The sequence below is a fragment of the Anser anser genome, assembly GCF_964211835.1.
Source record: "Anser anser genome assembly, chromosome: 16".
NCBI classification, from domain to species: Eukaryota; Metazoa; Chordata; class Aves; order Anseriformes; family Anatidae; genus Anser; species Anser anser.
Genome location: NC_139737.1, coordinates 14,946,996 through 14,964,360, shown reverse-complemented (window position 1 = coordinate 14,964,360; position 17,365 = coordinate 14,946,996). Strand labels below are relative to the sequence as shown.

Below are 17,365 nucleotides of genomic sequence, written 5' to 3'. Positions count from 1 at the left end.
TTAAAGAGATAAGCAGCTCCCAAAAGCACAGCAGGAGAAGTTCAGCCCAGAAAATATAGCAAAGACAGATTTAATCTCTACATGTTAACGTACTGTATGTTGCAGAAAGGCACTACTCAGCCCAAAGGACTCTGCACTCGGTCTTCCAAGGAAATGTCAGCACAGAGGTGCTACATTGCTCATGATAGTCCTGTGCAAATTCCTCCCAACAACTAGAGCACAGTCCTGGATAGCAAAAGGGCTGTACAAGAGACAGAGTGCTCTTTATACTGCTCTGAATTTCTCACCAAGAATCAGTTAATAGCAAATACATTACAATATGCAATCTCCCCCCAGTCTTCTTACCCAGAAGAGAAGGGCTTCTGCTAGATTCTCCTCCTGCCCCCCTCTTTTTTTTTTTTTTTTTGTTAAAGGCAATACTTTGACTATGGTCAGAAATAAGGCTATAGAGAATGTATGTGTTTTCAACATGAACACAGCCTATCTATGAACCTGTGAATCAGCAGTCACAAAAGATAATGTTGGTAATAGAAAAGCTTAAAAATATTAACCTATCTTGAAGTTCCTTCTTCTCCAGGTCACCCTTGATTTGTAAGCACATCACTTCCAAAGTCTTCTGGTTTATTTCCCTTTCCATTTGCTGCTGTGCCTGATCCTTTAGGACAGGTCTACCCAAAGTGATGGCCTCCCAGAGCTGTATGCCAGAGTTTAGACGGAAGCAGTTTACAAGTATAGATCCAGAGAGCCTCATTTGCTCTGCCTTCAGCTCTGACAAATCTCTGAGGAAGAATAAAGAAAGAATAAAGAAAGAGCTAATGTTTGCACCACCATTTTTATCAGTCAGTCCACTTTTCAAGCACATAATTAGGCAATAGATTACATCTTTGCTAGGGACAAATCATTCATTTGATACTCTGGGATTAGGATCTGTCTTGATAGTTGTAGAATGAGTCTATTTCTTCCTCAGAGACAAGAAGAAATGTGTGGCATAGCCAGAAGATTTCAAGGATTTCTAATTACTCTTATCAATTGCTGCTCTTGTTGAATCTTATTAACATACTCTAATTATCAACACCATGAATAGATGTAAGGAATTTTGCCAGGGTCCACACCTTTTATACCTAGGATATCAGTGTTAAGTGACCTTTTAGTATCACCACTTAGACTGCTAAGAGGCTTATGAAAATATGCACATAATAAGCATTTTGGAAAGGTGGCATAAGAATAATCTTTGAATGCTGTTAAAAAAAAAAGCACAAATTAAATAGTAAGTCAGGTATACACTACACATTAAGGAAAGCTTATCAATGTATAAGAGAAATGTCTGACGTTAACCCAGGTTTGAAATTGCATGCTCACACCAGAAGAATGCAATATCAAGGCTACAATATTATTGCTTGTACAGAAAGCAACTGTGAGAAAGAAACTTCAGAGAGCCCAAGAACAAACAAAACAATAATAAAGAGGTACCAAACTAAGCAATATAAACTGGATAAATGGAGTAACAAGGTAGAAAAGTTATTTTTCTCTCAACAGTGTTGGTACAGGTGTAAGTGAATACAAACTGGCCAGAGTAAATGTAAGCTGGACATAAAAAGAAAAAAAAATACATAATCATGAATATTTCCTTCAGAATCAGTGAGATAAAAAACCCGGTGAGATTTCAGGTAGATTTTAATCATTCTCTAGAAAGGACTGCATTATTTGCTGTATGCATAGGTTTGGTGAGGCCATTCTCTTTCATATGTACACGTGTACCTATACATCTGAGTTTGGGCATATTAGCCCAAATATCAACATACTCAAGTTCATCTATTTAGGGCCTCTGCATTGCCCAAGCCCTTCTGTTTTATTTGAAAACCATCCTTAGACAAAACGAATCTGAAAGTAGCGTAAAGCGCACATAATGGCATTGCTTCAGGCTATCAAAGGACAAATCGTATCTTCAGCTGTAACTAAAGCAACATCAAGGTTCCAAAAGCAGATGTGAATGGAGGCTTACATTTTTTTCTCCAAGAGATGTAGTCTTAACTTCTTCTCACCTGTCAGTGGCGGTCTTCATTTCCACAAAATGACGGCGGAAGGTCACCACCTGACGCCACAGGCTCAGAAGACGGTTATGCTCACCCCTTAAGTAGCTGTCATAAAACTAAACACACAAAGACAGAAAGAAATGGCAGCCTTCCCTATTACTGTACAATTCTTCTAGATCTGAGAGAGTACAACCACCATCATCAGATCTTCTTTAATAAAAATTCCAACAGGGGCATCAAGGACTGAATAGGCACCACATAAACATCCACAGCAGACCTGCTACCTGAATTCAGAGATGGGAACATCCACACTTCTCCTGTTGTAGCGGGTATCAACTAAGCATACTCATCAGAGATGTCTAACAGTCTTGGTGGAGGAAGCCAAGAACAAGCCCCCCCAGTGTGAGATTTTCTTGTGACAGGCTATTGGTAAGATGCCTGTCTTGACCTTCTCTTAGCTACTCTGAATCTGAAAACACAAAGACCTCTCTGTTTCACTGCTGAGATTTAAGAAATGTTAAAAAAAAAATAAAAATACGGACTTCATGCATGACTGCCCTACAGTGTCCAGCAACATGCACACTCCTCCATCCCACACCCATGTTCTGCTAGCCAGCACCAATACATTCTCAATAGAGCAACAACTTTTACACAATAAGTTGTCTATGTCAGCAATAAACTGTACTCTCATTCCAGTCTGTCATCATGTTGACATTCCTACGGCCTATCCTTACCTCACGTTCATTGCGCCATTCACTCTCCTTCAATTCCAGTTCCTTCCGGGCCCTCATCCAATCTGCCGTCAGTTTTCCAACATCTTCTTTAAGAGCTGAATTCACCTCATTTGCTTTATCCAGGTGCTCCCGCAGGAGAGTGTTCACTTCTGCCAGGTTCTCGCACCTTAGAAAGGAAGAAACAGCAATGAGCTCATTGAACAACTGCTATCCACAAGCAACATCCTCACGATTTTCCATCTCCCTCAACACTGACTTTCTTGGTGAAAGATAGTAAAAGTGCTTTCTAGAAATAACTAAGACATCTCTGTCATGGCAAACTCTTTTTTTTCTTCTTACTTTAAGTCCTCATTTTCCATCTACAATTTCAGTCTCCCCTTCTTCTTCAACTTTGAAGATACCCACCATTAACGTCTTGCCTTCCCTCCGCTCTGTCACCCTGCATCCCGCTGGAAGCACAATTGTCCTGACCACCTATCTACTTCCACTCACATCTGTAAGTTTCCACATCCTTTCCCTTGCAATATTGTTCATACTTCTGCCCTTGCCTTTTTTTTTTTTTTGAAGAGTCTCTCTGTCCTTGTCCAATACACTAGGACTTGCAGTAAAAAACCCACCTTGATGACACACTAAACTGCACACCACTAAACCAAGACCATATATGTAGGGGAAACAGCTTTAAATGACACTTTCAACTGAAAGAAGCTTCTACAGGGTTCCCAAAGTGCAGTACATTTGTAGCCCTCAAAAAGGCTTTTAACTATGCTCATTGTAATGAACATAAAGATCAAACACTGCAGGTTAATTGCGTTTGGGCCACAGCCTAATATATCCCACTTGGGAATTATTTCATGAACAAAATCTGAAGACCGTTGCCCAGCAAACAAGAACAAAGTTCAGTTTCTGGATAAAAACAGGAGTTGTGCTTCCCTCACTTCGCAACATAGGTAACACAGCACACAGGTGTACTTTATACCTCACACTGTTCATCTCTTGAGCAGAGGGAGAAAGAGAAGCACAGAAAAATGTGACAGAAGATGCTTGTGTTGCCAAATGTTCTGCTGAAAGACTTTGATATAAGCATAGGATATGCTATTCAGACAAAATACAAGTCCAAATCTAACAGGAAAACACCTGCCGCATGAAATCTTTAGGATGTTAGGGCTTGATTCCCAACATAAAGCAGGGCTTTACTGAGCAGATCACCTATGGAATAATAAGAAAATTCAGGCTGGAGATGGAGCTTTGGAGGTCATATGACCAACCCCCACTGAAGATAGAGCTATTCAGCACACATCACTATTAACTGCACCACAGAACGGACTGCGGACCTTTCTCCTTTCAAAATGGCCTGCCCAGCCACTTCCAAACTGACAGGTTTTCTCTTGCTTCCTTGAGCATCCAAGACACCAAGAATGCACTATTGCTCCTCCTTTTTACCTTCGCTGCTCCTCTTCCAACTGGAGCAGTGCTTTTTCCAGGCTGTGCTCCTCTGCAGGTTCCCATCTGTCTGGAAGGGATCCCTTAAGAAAGGAAAAGTTTAGTCAAATTCTTGCATTTCCTTCACTACAGTTATCATCCATTGCTTTCCCCTCCATTTGTTTGGTATCTCAGGAACTTGTGTCTTCTTCCAGGAATTAGTGTCACAAATACAGGGAGGAAGGGAGGGAAAGAGTCAGTAGTTCTCCTCATTTTCACACTCTCACAGCTATCTGTTCTCAGCTAATGACCACAAGCGCTCACTTAGACTTGAAGCTTGGAAATACATACTCTCCTACTCTTTGTTTCCTGGGTTTACTTTAGCCATGAAGCAAAAAGAAAAGCAAGGAGCCAGCAATGATGGCCAATGATTGGCCAGCCTGCCAAGATGCTAAATTTCAACCGATTCTTATTCAGAGACAGACACAATGTAACATGCAGTATAGCCCTCTCCTGAGACTTAGTACAAATGTTACTCCAACTACAAAGCACTCTTTCACAAAATTAAAATCCTTCTTGATAGGTTTTTTTGGACCGGCATTTCTAGGACTACCGGGTGCTCTAAGAATGGCAACTGGACAAAATACTGAAGGTCAAAGTTACAGTGCTTCTTTAAATCCTCCTATCAGGACAATCTTGTTTTCGTCTGCTGTTGTTTTACAGGGCCTTTAATCTGAGTTAACAAGTGTTACATACCTGCCCACTCACCCCTCCGGCTTCAAGTTGCTGCTCCAACTCACGACACCAGGTCCGATACTGCAGCAACTAAGATGGATATATAGAATTAGGATAAGAGAAATTAAGCTTATAACAGACTCAGCTCCTCCTGTGTTAGGTTTTCTGTAAGCCTTTCCAGACAGAGCCTAGTACATTTCACAGCACTGCTGACATAAAGAGAAGTCATTATCACATGAAAGCTTCACTACATCTAATATTAAAAAAGTGAGAAAGGGTTTATTTTATGTATAGTATTATCTGCTCATCCCGAGAGAGTGTGATGACAAGCAGAACGATGAGACCGACTTAAAACAGCCATGCCAGGCCAACTACTTCCATCAGACTGAAGATTATCCTGTTTAAACCTCACCGAACCATGTCAAATCCAGAAGGAATTGCCAACACCAAAATCAATGTAAAATCCTAGTTAAACTATTTTTAATTACAGGTTTGGAAGAAAAAAAATTACAAAGTGGCTCAGCATGCCTCAAAAACAGTCAGGTTTCTGTTAACCAAATAATGCTTCCTATATCATCAGTATCCTACACAGGTTCATCAAAGAAAAATGCTATTTCTTGCTACACAGCAAAACAAAGGGGAAGGAAAAGCTTTGGCAAGGAGTGAAAATGACTGCATAAATGGGAGGGACTTCAGAGCAGACAGGTCTGCGAACAGCAACTGACTGTGAACAAGCAGCAGTCCTTCAGAAAACATTCAAATGCAAGTGACAGAAACTGAAAAGACTGAAAAGGGAATAAACAGAACTCCTGTTCACTTCCTGGAGGAAGAAATGTGCTTTTATCATTTATTTGCTATTACCACTTGCTCTCCAAAGACATTTCCACACCATGTCAAATGCAGTCCAACCGTATAGGTTTTACCTTTCAAGCAGCAGGCTTCCTTATACCTGTACAACTAGAAACAGCCTTTCAAATTTGCATCACTTTTCAATGTTTAGCAAATTAAAGTTAGTTCTGCTAACAGTCCTGCCCATGCGCCGCAGCCAAGCGCTTCAGCTGCCCAGCTTCCTACGCCGCAGCCTCCTCACAGGCGGGCGCTAAGAACACCCCCACCGAAACAAACCCGCCAGCACCCCTCCGGCCGCCGCAGGCAGCAGGCCGCAGGGCTTCGAGGGCGCTCGAAGAGAGGCCGGGCTGCTCTCTAGTAGCCGGGCCGCGATTAAACGAGCTCAGGCCCGGCTGCCCGCCGGGCGCCGGCTCTCCCGGGAGCTGCCCTAAGCGGCGGGGTGGCGAAGCCCCGGCGGGAGGCTCGGGAGCGCGGCAGCGGGGCCAGGCCGGGCGGAGCAGGGCGGCTCCCGGGCCTCGCCCCAGCCCCAGGCTCGACGCCCTCACGCCCGCGGAGGCCCCACCGCGGCTCCCGCCCGCCCAGCGCAGCGCGGCCCGGCCCCGGGCAGCTCCCGGCGGGCGCTGCCGCCCTCCCCTCACCTTCTCCTGCAGCTTCCGCACCAGCACCGCTTGCCGGTGCTGCGCCTCCTCTGAGCTCTGCAGCCGGCGCCGTAGGGAGGCCTGGCTCCGCGCCGCCTCCCCGTCCCCGGCCGCCATGCCCCGTTCGCCCGGCCCGGCCCGGCCCGGCCCGCCTCGGCTCCCGCCGCCCGGGCGGCTCCGCCCCGCCGCGGCCCCCCGCCCGCCGCCTGCCGGGCCCGGGCTGAGGCGGTCGCGGGGTGGCTGCCGCCGGGACCGGCAGCGGTTCCGTTCTCCCTGCCGGCAGCGGTTTGGGTGCGGGCACCGACGTGAGCCGCGGGCAGAGCGGTCGCCCAGAGAGCGGCCATCCGCGGCGGGTGCCGGCCGTGAGAGGAGGAGCGCCGGGAGCCGGGCGGCCCGAGCCGCGACACGCGCTGCCCCGGCTCCCCGGGCAGGGCCTGCCAGCAGCAGGGCAAGGCGGCTGGAAGCGCAGAAGGCGCTGCCGAGCTGAGAACCTCTCTGAACTTTCGCAGCAAAAGCAGACCCTTCAGGTAGCAGTAAAGGCAGCCGCAGCGTCCGCACGAGTTTACGTGGAAGAAATTTTCACGTGCAGGTAGCAGCCAGCTGGAAGCAAGGCAGCATGCGAGTGGACTTCAGTGAGGAAGCAGTCACCAGGTCATGGCTGCTGCCCGTGATTTTACAGTTCCAGCTGCATCTCATTCTTCTGACATGACAGTTAAGGCTGTCTAGACAATCATCTTCGATACAGTGGAAACCTAAATAGTGAGGTGGATTCAGCTCCATGAATAGCTAGAGCATCGTTAGAAATCCAGGCAAAACCAGAAACATTCAAAACTGGGTGAAGTGTCTCATGAAGCCATAGTTGCAAAAAAGGGTTTGAGGACACAGTAGCGGCTGGCTGAGGAGGCCTGCCCAGCTGAAGAACAACATCGGTATAAACAGTGGCAGGGAGCTGCCCGTGCTGTGCCTGTTCTTGTGTCAAAACGATGACGAAAACTAGGAGTGGCTCAGAAAACAACTGGGTTCTGAAAACTAGCTTCTCACGAAGTGGCAGAGGTTCATTTAAAATATAATTCCTTGTCAAATGAGACAAAAATAGAAAATAATGCATTTTTTTGTTCAATTTGCAGCAATTGTGTTCATACAAATAGATGTGTTCAATCTACAAATACAAAATCCACAAATAAAGTGCCCTTCTGTATACGGCAGTGCCGCCAGGCATGTGGATCATTTTATGCTGTCTCAACTTTTCTGTCTTTCTTAATGGAAGTGCTGCTCCGTAAGTGTTGCACTCCTGTCAGTGATATGCAGAAGTGTGAAGATGGAGGCTTGTGGCCATGCCTCCCAGAAAAGAGAAATACTGGCATGCAGATTCTGCCAGAAGCAGCATCCGGTTTAAATCATTTAAGGGATGGGAATAATTGGTAATATGTTTTGAGAGCTAAAGGAGTCCCCAGGGCTTAGCTTGAAGGAACTCTCAACACCTCTGTCTCTGCAAGGGCTCACTCTCAAAGTCACAGCAAGCCTCTTGATGTCTCCAACCACATGCATGTCCCTCCCAGCTGTGCCAGGACGCGGCAGCTCCGAGCACTGTAAGGCTCCTGAGGAAAGGAGGCCAGGTGAAGGCTGAGATGGATCTGCCCATGTTTGTCAGCTCCATCCCCAACAGGAGCAGCGGCAAAAGCATGCAGCCTGTCCCGCTGTCCTGGTACCTACTGTGGAAATGGGAGTTCTCCAGCCTTACTAGCAAAATGCTGTGGCCCCAGCTGGGCTCTTGCTGTGGGACTTGATTCCCAGTGGCCTGGGGTCCTTCTTCCTGTGGTGTTTCAGGTGAACTTCTTGCACAAGGCCTCCTGTGATTATTTCTAGTTCATTATCATCTTTTAAGACTAATTAGATCCCAAGACTACTGTCTTTCAATTGATTCCAAGTGTCATACAAAAATGCTGTTTCCTTTTTTGTGCTCTGCCTGGCTTTCTGAACTGACCACCTATGCATCATTGCAGCAAACAGGTACTTTTTATTGCTAGTGCTCTTGAAGCAGTTTACGTGGGACACATCCAGTTCTGGGCTCCCCGGTACAAAAAAGACAGGGATCTCCTGGAAAGAGTCCAGCAGAGGGCCACAAAGATGATACGGGGCCTGGAGCATCTTCCCTATGAGGAAAGGCTGAGAGACCTGGGGCTGTTCAGCCTGGAGAAGAGAAGACTGAGGGGGGATCTTATCAATGTTTATAAATACCTGAGGTGTGGCAGACAGAGGGATTTGGCCAACCTCTTTTCAGTGGTCTGTGGGGACAGGACAAGGAGCAATGGCCTCAAAATGGAGCACAGGAAGTTCTGCACCAACATGCAAAAGAACTTCTTCACAGTGAAGGTGACGGAGCGCTGGGACAGGCTGCCCAGGGAGGTTGTGGAGTCTCCTTCTCTGGAGATATTCAAGGCCCGTCTGGACGCCTACCTGGGCAGCCTGCTCTAGGGAACCTGCTTTGGCAGGGGAATTGGACCTGCTGATCTCTAGAGGTCCCTTCCAACCCCTACAATTCTGTGATTCTGTGATCCTTGTGGGTCCCTTCCTACTCAGGATATTCTATGATGCTGTGTAGTGGATAATACTCCTGGGCTTTTCTCTAGGTTTGTCCTATCCATAGCCTACCATTGTTCAAAGGCTATCCAAGTCTTGATAACCAATGACACAATTCTTTCCTCAGACTGCAATTTCCTGTTTATCATTGGGACATTTTAAGGCTTTTTAAAATTATGCCACAATTTCCTTTGTTATTAAGAATTTTATTACTTTTGTTTTGCTCCAGCCCCAAACAAGTCTTTTTTTTTTTTTTTTTTTAATCTACAGCATCCCTGAATTTTCTGTAATTCTTTCCTTTCAAAAAAGAAAGACAGAGCTGTTGAATTCCTCCCCAAATTTAACTTTGCAGATTTTTAAAAGTCGCTCTTGAAAAAGCTTTGGTGCAGAAATCCAAGTTCTCACAGAAACAGAATATTAGTTGGTTTCAATAAGCAAAAGCAATGTGTCAGCAAGTGGCTTAACTTTTGGAGTTTATTTGGCTAAATCCGTGAAATGTTCCTTTGGCTCCCTGTTGCGATTCCTTCTTCCAGCCTATCCGGGATGTCCAGAGGGACTCTCAGAGCAGTCTGTTTGAGAAGCTGGCACAGCTTTTGTAGTCAGGCTCCTTGGAATTTGGTGAACAGGAGGCAACCCCATGGGGTGGGGACCCAAGCTGCCCTCCCTCTTCAAGTCCCTAGCACACTGAGAGAGGAGCTGCCCTTACAGAACGGGCCATTGCAGGGCGGATGGGTGGGTGGTATGAACCCAGCTGCTCGAGTGATACACGTGTCCTTGGCCAGTGGTGAGAAATAATAGGCCTTGAGCATCCTCTTCCACCGTCCTGTAGCTGGGCTAAAGCCTGCACCAGAGAGGGGTTTTCCATCTGCATATTGAAGATACCAGGGAAGCTTGAGCTTAGCCTGAGCTTCGTGTGGTCGCCCCACGTTAGCAGAGGGCCACAGTCAGACACCCTGTTCCGTGGGTGCTGTCTGAGGCCAAGATCCCCCTCTAGGAGCCATGGGGTCTGTGCAGTGACCGAGCACTTAGAGGGACAGCGTCTCAAGAGAGACTGTTTAAAAGATAGGGAATAGTTTGCACAGCTTTCTGCTTGCTTTTACTCTTTTATTTTTATTTTTTTCTGTGTTGGCCTGTCCAGTCTATTAAGACATCTAATTCCATGGTGAGATGAGAGCCTGATTTACCCCTGTTGTGTGCATTCTTTTACTTGCTGCTACTGGCAAAGTCCATTTTTTTCTTGTGTGATAAAATCCATAAATTGGTGGGTATATTCATCTCAGATATGCAAAGATTGTTGGAACATTTGATTGATTCTGCTTCTAATCAGGTTTACTAAGAGACAAGGCCTATGTAATGACATTGTCATACCTTTAGCCCTTTCCTGTTCATCAACCCAAATAATTTGTGTATCTGCAGATCTCAACCAAGTTTGACAGAGCAATAGAGATCTTATAAAAATTTAGTATCTTTAATGTTTGTGAAAACTGGAAGCTTGTTAGAATAAAAGTGTGAACACAACATCTAGCTGTTTTTTCCCGTAGTGCAGAACTGGTGCTGCACACTGCATTTGCCTGCTGGAGTGGCGTTGTGGGAAGGAGGAAAGGATGGCTTGGCTGGGAGGGCATGGGGACAGCGTAAAGGAATTGCTGGGGAATGGGTTTGTAGGATGTAACTCAGGGAAAAGCTGCTTTGTTTTGATAGGGAACATCAAAACTACTTCAGAGGAATGGCAATTAGGCCAAAATCAGGAGGGTGGTTTTTTTGTTCTACCTTATTTGGGACATCTATGTAATTACTGAATTTTTTTCTACCCTTCAGTTCCTCCACCAAAATAAGGCAAAGCATTTTGAGCTCCTCATGTAGAAAGGGCTGTTGTTATTTATGAAAGTAATTTGGTGTTTCTGATACTAGTCAGGATGGGAAATGCTACAGTGTGTGCAAATCAATCTAAAAATCTAAAGTGTTACATCTATTCCATTTATTCTTGCTTTAGGAATGAGACCAACTGGGGGGAAGACCTGGGCTAAGCATCAGCGCAGGGTGAGAGAAGGGTCCCATTAATTTCCATTCAATCCAGCCCATGCCTCATTTCCCAAAGCCTCATTTAGAACAACAACAGCTTGTTTTCTGTCACTTATGAAAGACACACATGTTTTGTGCTCCCTTCTGTAAAGCTGAAAGCAGCAGGATACCTTTCCCCTGTAAATAACGCTGGTTTCTAACTCCTAGCCTTCCCCTGGCCTTGGGGCAGGTGGCTCTTGAAATTTTTGCATCTAATTTTAAAACAAAGGGTGGCACCCAGCTGCTTCTGGAGGACAGAGTGGGGTTTTGGTGTGTCCCTGGCTCCCCAAGCATCTCCAGGTGGCAGGAGCCTGGCTGCCTGCAGGGTGCACTGCTGGCACAGGCTTCTTCTCATACTGGGCTTATTAGGTTCTTTTCAAAGCATAACAATAAATATGCCAAAATACACTGAATGTGGGCATGGCCATTTTGCATTTATACAAAATTAAACTTTACCCTTGTTAAGTGCCTGTATTATTGGCTAAGTCATCGGAGGACAAAGTGAAGCTGCTGTTACGGTGCTCCGGAAAAAAAAAAGAGCTAAATGAGTTATACTTAGAGATTTTAATGTATGTGTTGCAGTGGACTGTATGACAGATCTGTTGTTGATCTTGCAGTTTGTCCTGTTTAAACATGAAGTTCATCGAAGGCTAAGGTAGAGGTCGTATTGCCACTTGAAAAGGCATCCTCTGGAGTTTTGAGCCTGTGGAGTTGTTTCACATGAGGCAGAGTATGACTCATGCTAATGAAAAGGGCAAAGAAGATTTTTTTTAAGAAATATATCGCAGTTAAATTAGTTTAGACAGCATGACATCAGAGAGTAATTAAATAGGTTTGTTGGAATTCCGTTTCCAATTCCTGAGTTCAGGTTTGTAAAAGATTTCTGAGCACCTGCAGGTCTCTGTGTGTGAAATATTTTCACTGGAAAGGATTCAAAACTTTAAAAAAACCTTTTAACACAGAGGCAGCATTACGCCATTCTTCCTTCTTGGAAAAAAAAAAAAAACCTCAGATTTAAACAGGACTCCTTCAAGTTTTCAGTCAGTTTTACAGAAGAAAACGAGGTGGTAAACTTTCTCTTTTCAAGAACAAGTTCTTTATAGCTGCTAACTGAAGTCAGGGGAGATCGTATCTGAGTACATGAGCATTTCCACTATGGGACTGGATACAAGTATTGAACAACGAGATTTGAAATGTTTTAATCTCAAACGAAAACCATTTTTGCTGACTTTGGTTTTTAATTTCTTTCATGTTTTCTTCTGCCAAACTGGAGGAACCTTTTCTGATTTTTTCTTTAGTGGTATTCAGAGGAAGACCAGAGGATGAAAATCCTGCACTTTCTCACTTTACTGCTTTGGCATTTGACTTGGCTGTCTCTGGATCTAGTTCCTGGAGCACTGAGTAATTCTGAAGCAGGCCAGAGTAATCCAGGATCTAAACTAGGTTTGTTAAAAACAGAAGGAAAAGAGAGGAGTCCCTCAGCTCGGGCAGGTACGCTGCGGACTGTGAACCATGGATACAGTACTGGGACCTCAAAGGCTAGGACTAAAAGCAGTGCTACTCAGGCTGGAGCTCTCTTGGCCAAGAATGATGAATCACAGAAGGTTCTCTCAAGAACAGCAGCCACGGAGGCAAAGGTAGGACATCTCCCAGGCAGACTTTCTGGAGTAAGGACAGTGACTCCAAAGGTTCAAAATCTTAGCAGCAAGGCGGCTTTGAAAAAAACTGGCACAAGCAGTACTGATACTGGTTCTTTCAAAACCAAAAAGACTAAAGAGCCTATAACCCAAAGGGAAACTAAGGAGACTTTCAGACATCCCCCTATAACGCCACATGAATACATGCTCTCTTTGTACAGGACTCTCTCAGATGCAGAAAGAAAAGGTGTTAATGGAAGTGTAAAACTGGAGGCTGGACTTGCCAATACAATAACCAGCTTTATAGACAAAGGACAAGGTAAGAAAGGAGCTCGTGTGTGTGTGTGTGTGTGTGTGTACAGAGAGGGATTTCTGAGTGTCTTTATACATATAGAGAGTGTTATTAGAAAATAATTGTACATTGTTTAAGTCAAAAAGCTCTTTTTAATGTACATGAAATCATTCAGCTTTGCTGCAGATTTTGTCCTCATGCCTTATCTTGGCAAATTCATCTAGAGACAGAACTAGATGGTTGTATGGCAGCCAAACAAAACATTAAGAAAATATTTTAGAAGCATGTTGTTGAAAATCCATCAGTCCTTGCATGTATAGGTGTTTAAAAATTTTACTTTTTTCGTCTTATGTTTTTTCCATAAGTGGAAACTGGTAACATTAGATTTTATTGTTATGCTGAGAACAGGGCTATTCTGTGGGGGAAAAAAAAAGTTTCAGTACTGAAGGTTCACCCAGATTTGTTCAAAGTAGAGCTGGGAGGAACTGCACCGTAGACCCAGGAGTCATTATCGTGTAGCTTTGGTGTATCTGTACTAGCTTGAAGCTCATGCTTTCAGGCACCACCAGCCTTCTAACCAGAGAAGCTCACAGCTAAGCACGGGATAATGAGAGTAAATAACTTCTGGAACTCCGTAATTTGCAGTTCAACATTATGGTTCCAAACTTTTTTTGGAAGTTTGGACTAGTGTCTGCTTTCACACAAGAAATAACCAGGCTCCCAAAGAAAGCTGTTCACCTGTTCACTCCGGTTGGAGAATTAGCTTCATGCTGTTTCCAGTGACGTTAATAAGAACTTTGTCATGGACTTAAGGAAGCAACACAGGCTACAGCTAATAAGGTAATGGTGATGGAAGGCTCAGCCAGGACTGGATTTATCTGCCATTTAATTAAGAATAGCTTGGCCTCTAGGAAGGGATGGCACGCTGCTCACAAGTGCTGCATTGCAGTCCTCAGCTTGCCACTGGAAAGCATTGTTAATGTAATATCGATAGTGTTGGCTCAGCCATATTCCTCATTAGCGCTACTCCTGAGCTTAACTAAGCAAATGTAGCATCAGGTAGCATCAGCAAAGGGTGGTATGTTTTTCTGCCCAATTTGAAAAAGTCGTGAATCATGTGGAGTTAAGTTAATAAGGCAATTATCCTTGTGTCTGGCAGTTCCTGGGGGATGTTGGTTTTAAAGGACTAATTCACTGTTGTATTGTTTAAGGGTACAGTTGCTCATATTTGGAGCCAGCATGAGGCCTGGGCTCCGCTGAAGTCCTGCTTCGGTAATTTATTTGGGATGTAAGTGGTGAATAGGCCCTGTGAGTGCTCAGCCCTTATAAAGAACTATTTTCCAATTGGCTAATTGCTACTTTAAAGCTAGAAAATTCCCGCTGGTAAAAGAAATGGCATTTCTACAGGGCAAACTCAGAAACTCATTTCCCTGTTGAGTCACTGAATATTTCTGGGTCCCTGCTCACAGCTGATCCCTTAGACAAAAATTGTTCTTTCTGTTTAGTGGGCTAATTAAGGGAAATTGTAGGCTTATGAGCAAACTTTTGGGACACCATGAAGAACTGAAAAAACAAGATTGGTCTGTGCTTGATATACATTTTAAAATGTGTGTGCTTTTTTTTTAGATGAGCGAGCACCAACTATAAGAAAACAAAAATATATTTTTGATATTAGTGCATTAGAAAAAGATGGCTTGCTGGGAGCAGAGCTTCGAATATTGAGGAAAAAACCTTCTGAGACTTGGAAGTCTCATTCTTCTGGAAAAACTTCCCAAGTGAAATTATTTAGTTGCTCTACCAACAGACAAGCAGCAACACTCCTGGACTCTCGTACTGTCAGTATCACAGATACACCAAAATGGGAAGTGTTTGACATCTGGAAGCTTTTTAGGAACTTTAAAAACTTGGTTAATTTGTGTTTTGAACTGGAAACTTTTGACAGGGGGAGAGCTGTTGATCTCAGGACTGTGGGATTTAATAGAACCGGAAGACAGGTCAATGAAAAGGCTCTCTTCTTGGTATTTGGGAGGACAAAAAAAAGAGACTTATTTTTCAATGAAATCAAAGCTAGATCTGGCCAAGACGACAAAACCGTTTATGAGTACTTATTCAATCAGAGGCGGAAGAGAAGAGCTCCTTTAGCAACACGTCAAGGGAAGAGGCCCAGTAAGAATCCGAAGGCAAGGTGTAGCAGAAAAGCCCTCCATGTGAATTTTAAGGATATGGGCTGGGATGACTGGATAATAGCCCCCCTAGAATACGAAGCGTATCACTGCGAAGGTCTTTGTGAATTCCCCCTTCGATCCCATCTGGAGCCCACCAATCACGCAGTTATCCAAACTTTAATGAACTCAATGGACCCTGAATCAACGCCCCCAACTTGCTGTGTCCCAACCAGGCTGAGTCCTATCAGCATTCTTTTCATTGACTCTGCAAACAATGTGGTCTACAAGCAGTATGAGGACATGGTGGTGGAGTCGTGTGGCTGTAGGTAGCAGAACAGTTGCTCAAGTGAATATGTTATGAAAGGTTGTATGACACACCAAATGTAACCTCTGCTCAAACAAGGTTAACTTAATTTCTTACCTCTAGGGTAAGTATGTTTACAAAGATGTAGCAACAAATCCAGTGATTCTGTATATCTCTCCACCATGGGCATATTTTAGAATATTTGGATGCTATCATGCAGCCCAATATAAAGCCTTGTTTTGGCAACACAAGACTGGTTCTTACTAAAGTCTGTGTCAGAGAAGATGAGACCTTTGTGCCTCTATATCACCTGCTTTTACCCTAGAGGCAGCATGTAAAGATGGTATCAGTGAGCTGTGGATATGATGTTTGCTCCTTTGGACAATGTTCTTGAGGCTGAATTTACACGTCCCATGTGCATTATCCATTAAGAAATGTAAGAAAAAAGTACTGATATCCAAAAGAGAAGGTTGTGTTCTGGCATGCTCCCATCTTGGTGTAAATAGTTACACTGTAATATGATTTCTTTCTGATTAGCTCTTGAAACTATGCATATATAAAATGAAATAATTAAATATAATATGCTGATTTAGTTTTAAGTTGTACATGGAGATAGGTGAAGCAGGAGGTGTTTGTTTCCATGTACATTTTCCTCCAAGCTACATATCTTTCTTAAGTATCCACCTTTCCATTATTATGTAGCAAGATATATTATTCTGTGTAAGGTCCACGTTGTTCTCAAATGCTCATAGTAAAAGTGTTCACTTATGGCATAAGATGTAATAAATTATTGACACAGTGCTACGTTTTGTCCAGCTGTCCAACTCTGCATAATTATAATGCTGTTAAGAATTTGTTTTTAATGTTTTTATACAATAAATGCAAGTGAAAGGGATTTTTCAGTACAGCAGAATACTAGTGGTGTGCGTAACATGTTCATGTATTTTGGTTGCCTCTAACTGCCGCTGCAGAAAAAGACTGTGGAAACATTGGAAGAACAATCTGAAAATGTGTCGTGTTTTGATCTAGTGTGGAATGACACTATCACTTGATGTATCTGGTGCAAGAATGCGTCATGCAGTTGATTGCAAAAGAGCTCTGTTATCCTTTCATTCAACTCTCCAATGACTGTGTTTGCATATCTCCTATATCTATTCTAGACATGGATTATAAATTTATTCTGGGATTATTCTTTATATGTTTCCATCTACAAAACCAGATGCCAGACATTTGACCGTAGAAGGATCAGACACGTCATGAGAACCATCAGAAATGATTGAAGTGTTTGTCCTGCACATCATCTCTGGCATTGGCAGTGGCAGGGAGGTGAATATGGCCCCCAAAGTCATCCTGCATTGACTCCAGACTGAACAAGGTCTAACTCACACTAGCAGCAAACTGTCCTAAGCACCCAGTCAATACCCATAGAGAAATAGTGGCAAAAAGTTCTGCCCTTCCTCCTGCTCTCTCTAGGCTGCTGAGCCCGTAACCAGCTTAAAATACCTGGTTCCAGACATGTGGGGCTCCACTGGGCAGGCAGGCCAGTCATGTACCACAGCCTACAGCAGGGTGATATAGAAAAAAAGCGCTGCAGGAAGCATCCATATGTGCAATCTCTTTGCAGTAGCTTAGCACGGTGATTTCTGCCTGCAGGACTGGATATTACTCAGCCCAGGCCATTCAATAACACAACATGAGGTGGGTCAGAATGCTGGAGGGAGAATGACTAAATATCAGGGTAATATGCTTTTCAAATGATGAGCGCTTGAAGCTGCTCAGTAACACGTGCATGAGAAATTCTGGCATCTTACAGATCTGGTTTGTGGCTCAGGGCTGTCCCTAGGGCTCCTGGGGTGAACACTTCCCAGGTCCTGGTCTTCTCCTCCCAGCTGAGTTTCAGACCAGGACAACGGCTTCT

The 17,365-nt window shown here is 44.1% G+C and overlaps 2 protein-coding genes across 7 annotated transcripts in view; one reads left to right on the top strand and one right to left on the bottom strand.

Moving 5' to 3' along the window:
* Positions 1-6,671, bottom strand: part of CEP250 (centrosomal protein 250) — a 34,952-nt gene extending 28,281 nt beyond the window's left edge. For 4 of the 5 annotated variants that reach the window (XM_083801549.1, XM_083801550.1, XM_083801551.1 and 1 more), the window contains exons 1-6: positions 6,409-6,671; positions 4,943-5,011; positions 4,208-4,290; positions 2,768-2,933; positions 2,043-2,149; positions 552-779 (exon numbers count right to left, since the gene is read on the bottom strand). In XM_083801549.1, the coding sequence (XP_083657675.1) occupies positions 552-779; positions 2,043-2,149; positions 2,768-2,933; positions 4,208-4,290; positions 4,943-5,011; positions 6,409-6,525 (770 nt within the window). In that variant the 5' untranslated portion in view covers positions 6,526-6,671. Of the gene's footprint in view, positions 1-551; positions 780-2,002; positions 2,150-2,767; positions 2,934-4,207; positions 4,291-4,942; positions 5,012-6,408 lie in introns of those variants that run through there. The other variant, XM_083801553.1, reaches the window with a different exon arrangement.
* A 1,877-nt stretch (positions 6,672-8,548) lies between these two features.
* GDF5 (growth differentiation factor 5) lies at positions 8,549-16,917 on the top strand. 2 transcript variants are annotated; one of them, XM_083801560.1, is made up of 3 exons: positions 12,580-12,686; positions 12,908-13,005; positions 14,605-16,917. In XM_083801560.1, exons 1-3 carry the CDS (start codon positions 12,637-12,639, stop codon positions 15,471-15,473), a joined length of 1,017 nt encoding a protein of 338 aa, XP_083657686.1. In that variant the 5' UTR covers positions 12,580-12,636; the 3' UTR covers positions 15,474-16,917. The 2 variants fall into 2 exon arrangements, with proteins under 2 accessions (XP_083657685.1, XP_083657686.1); XM_083801559.1 differs by having other exon boundaries at positions 8,549-13,005.
* The last annotated feature ends 448 nt before the right edge of the window (positions 16,918-17,365 follow it).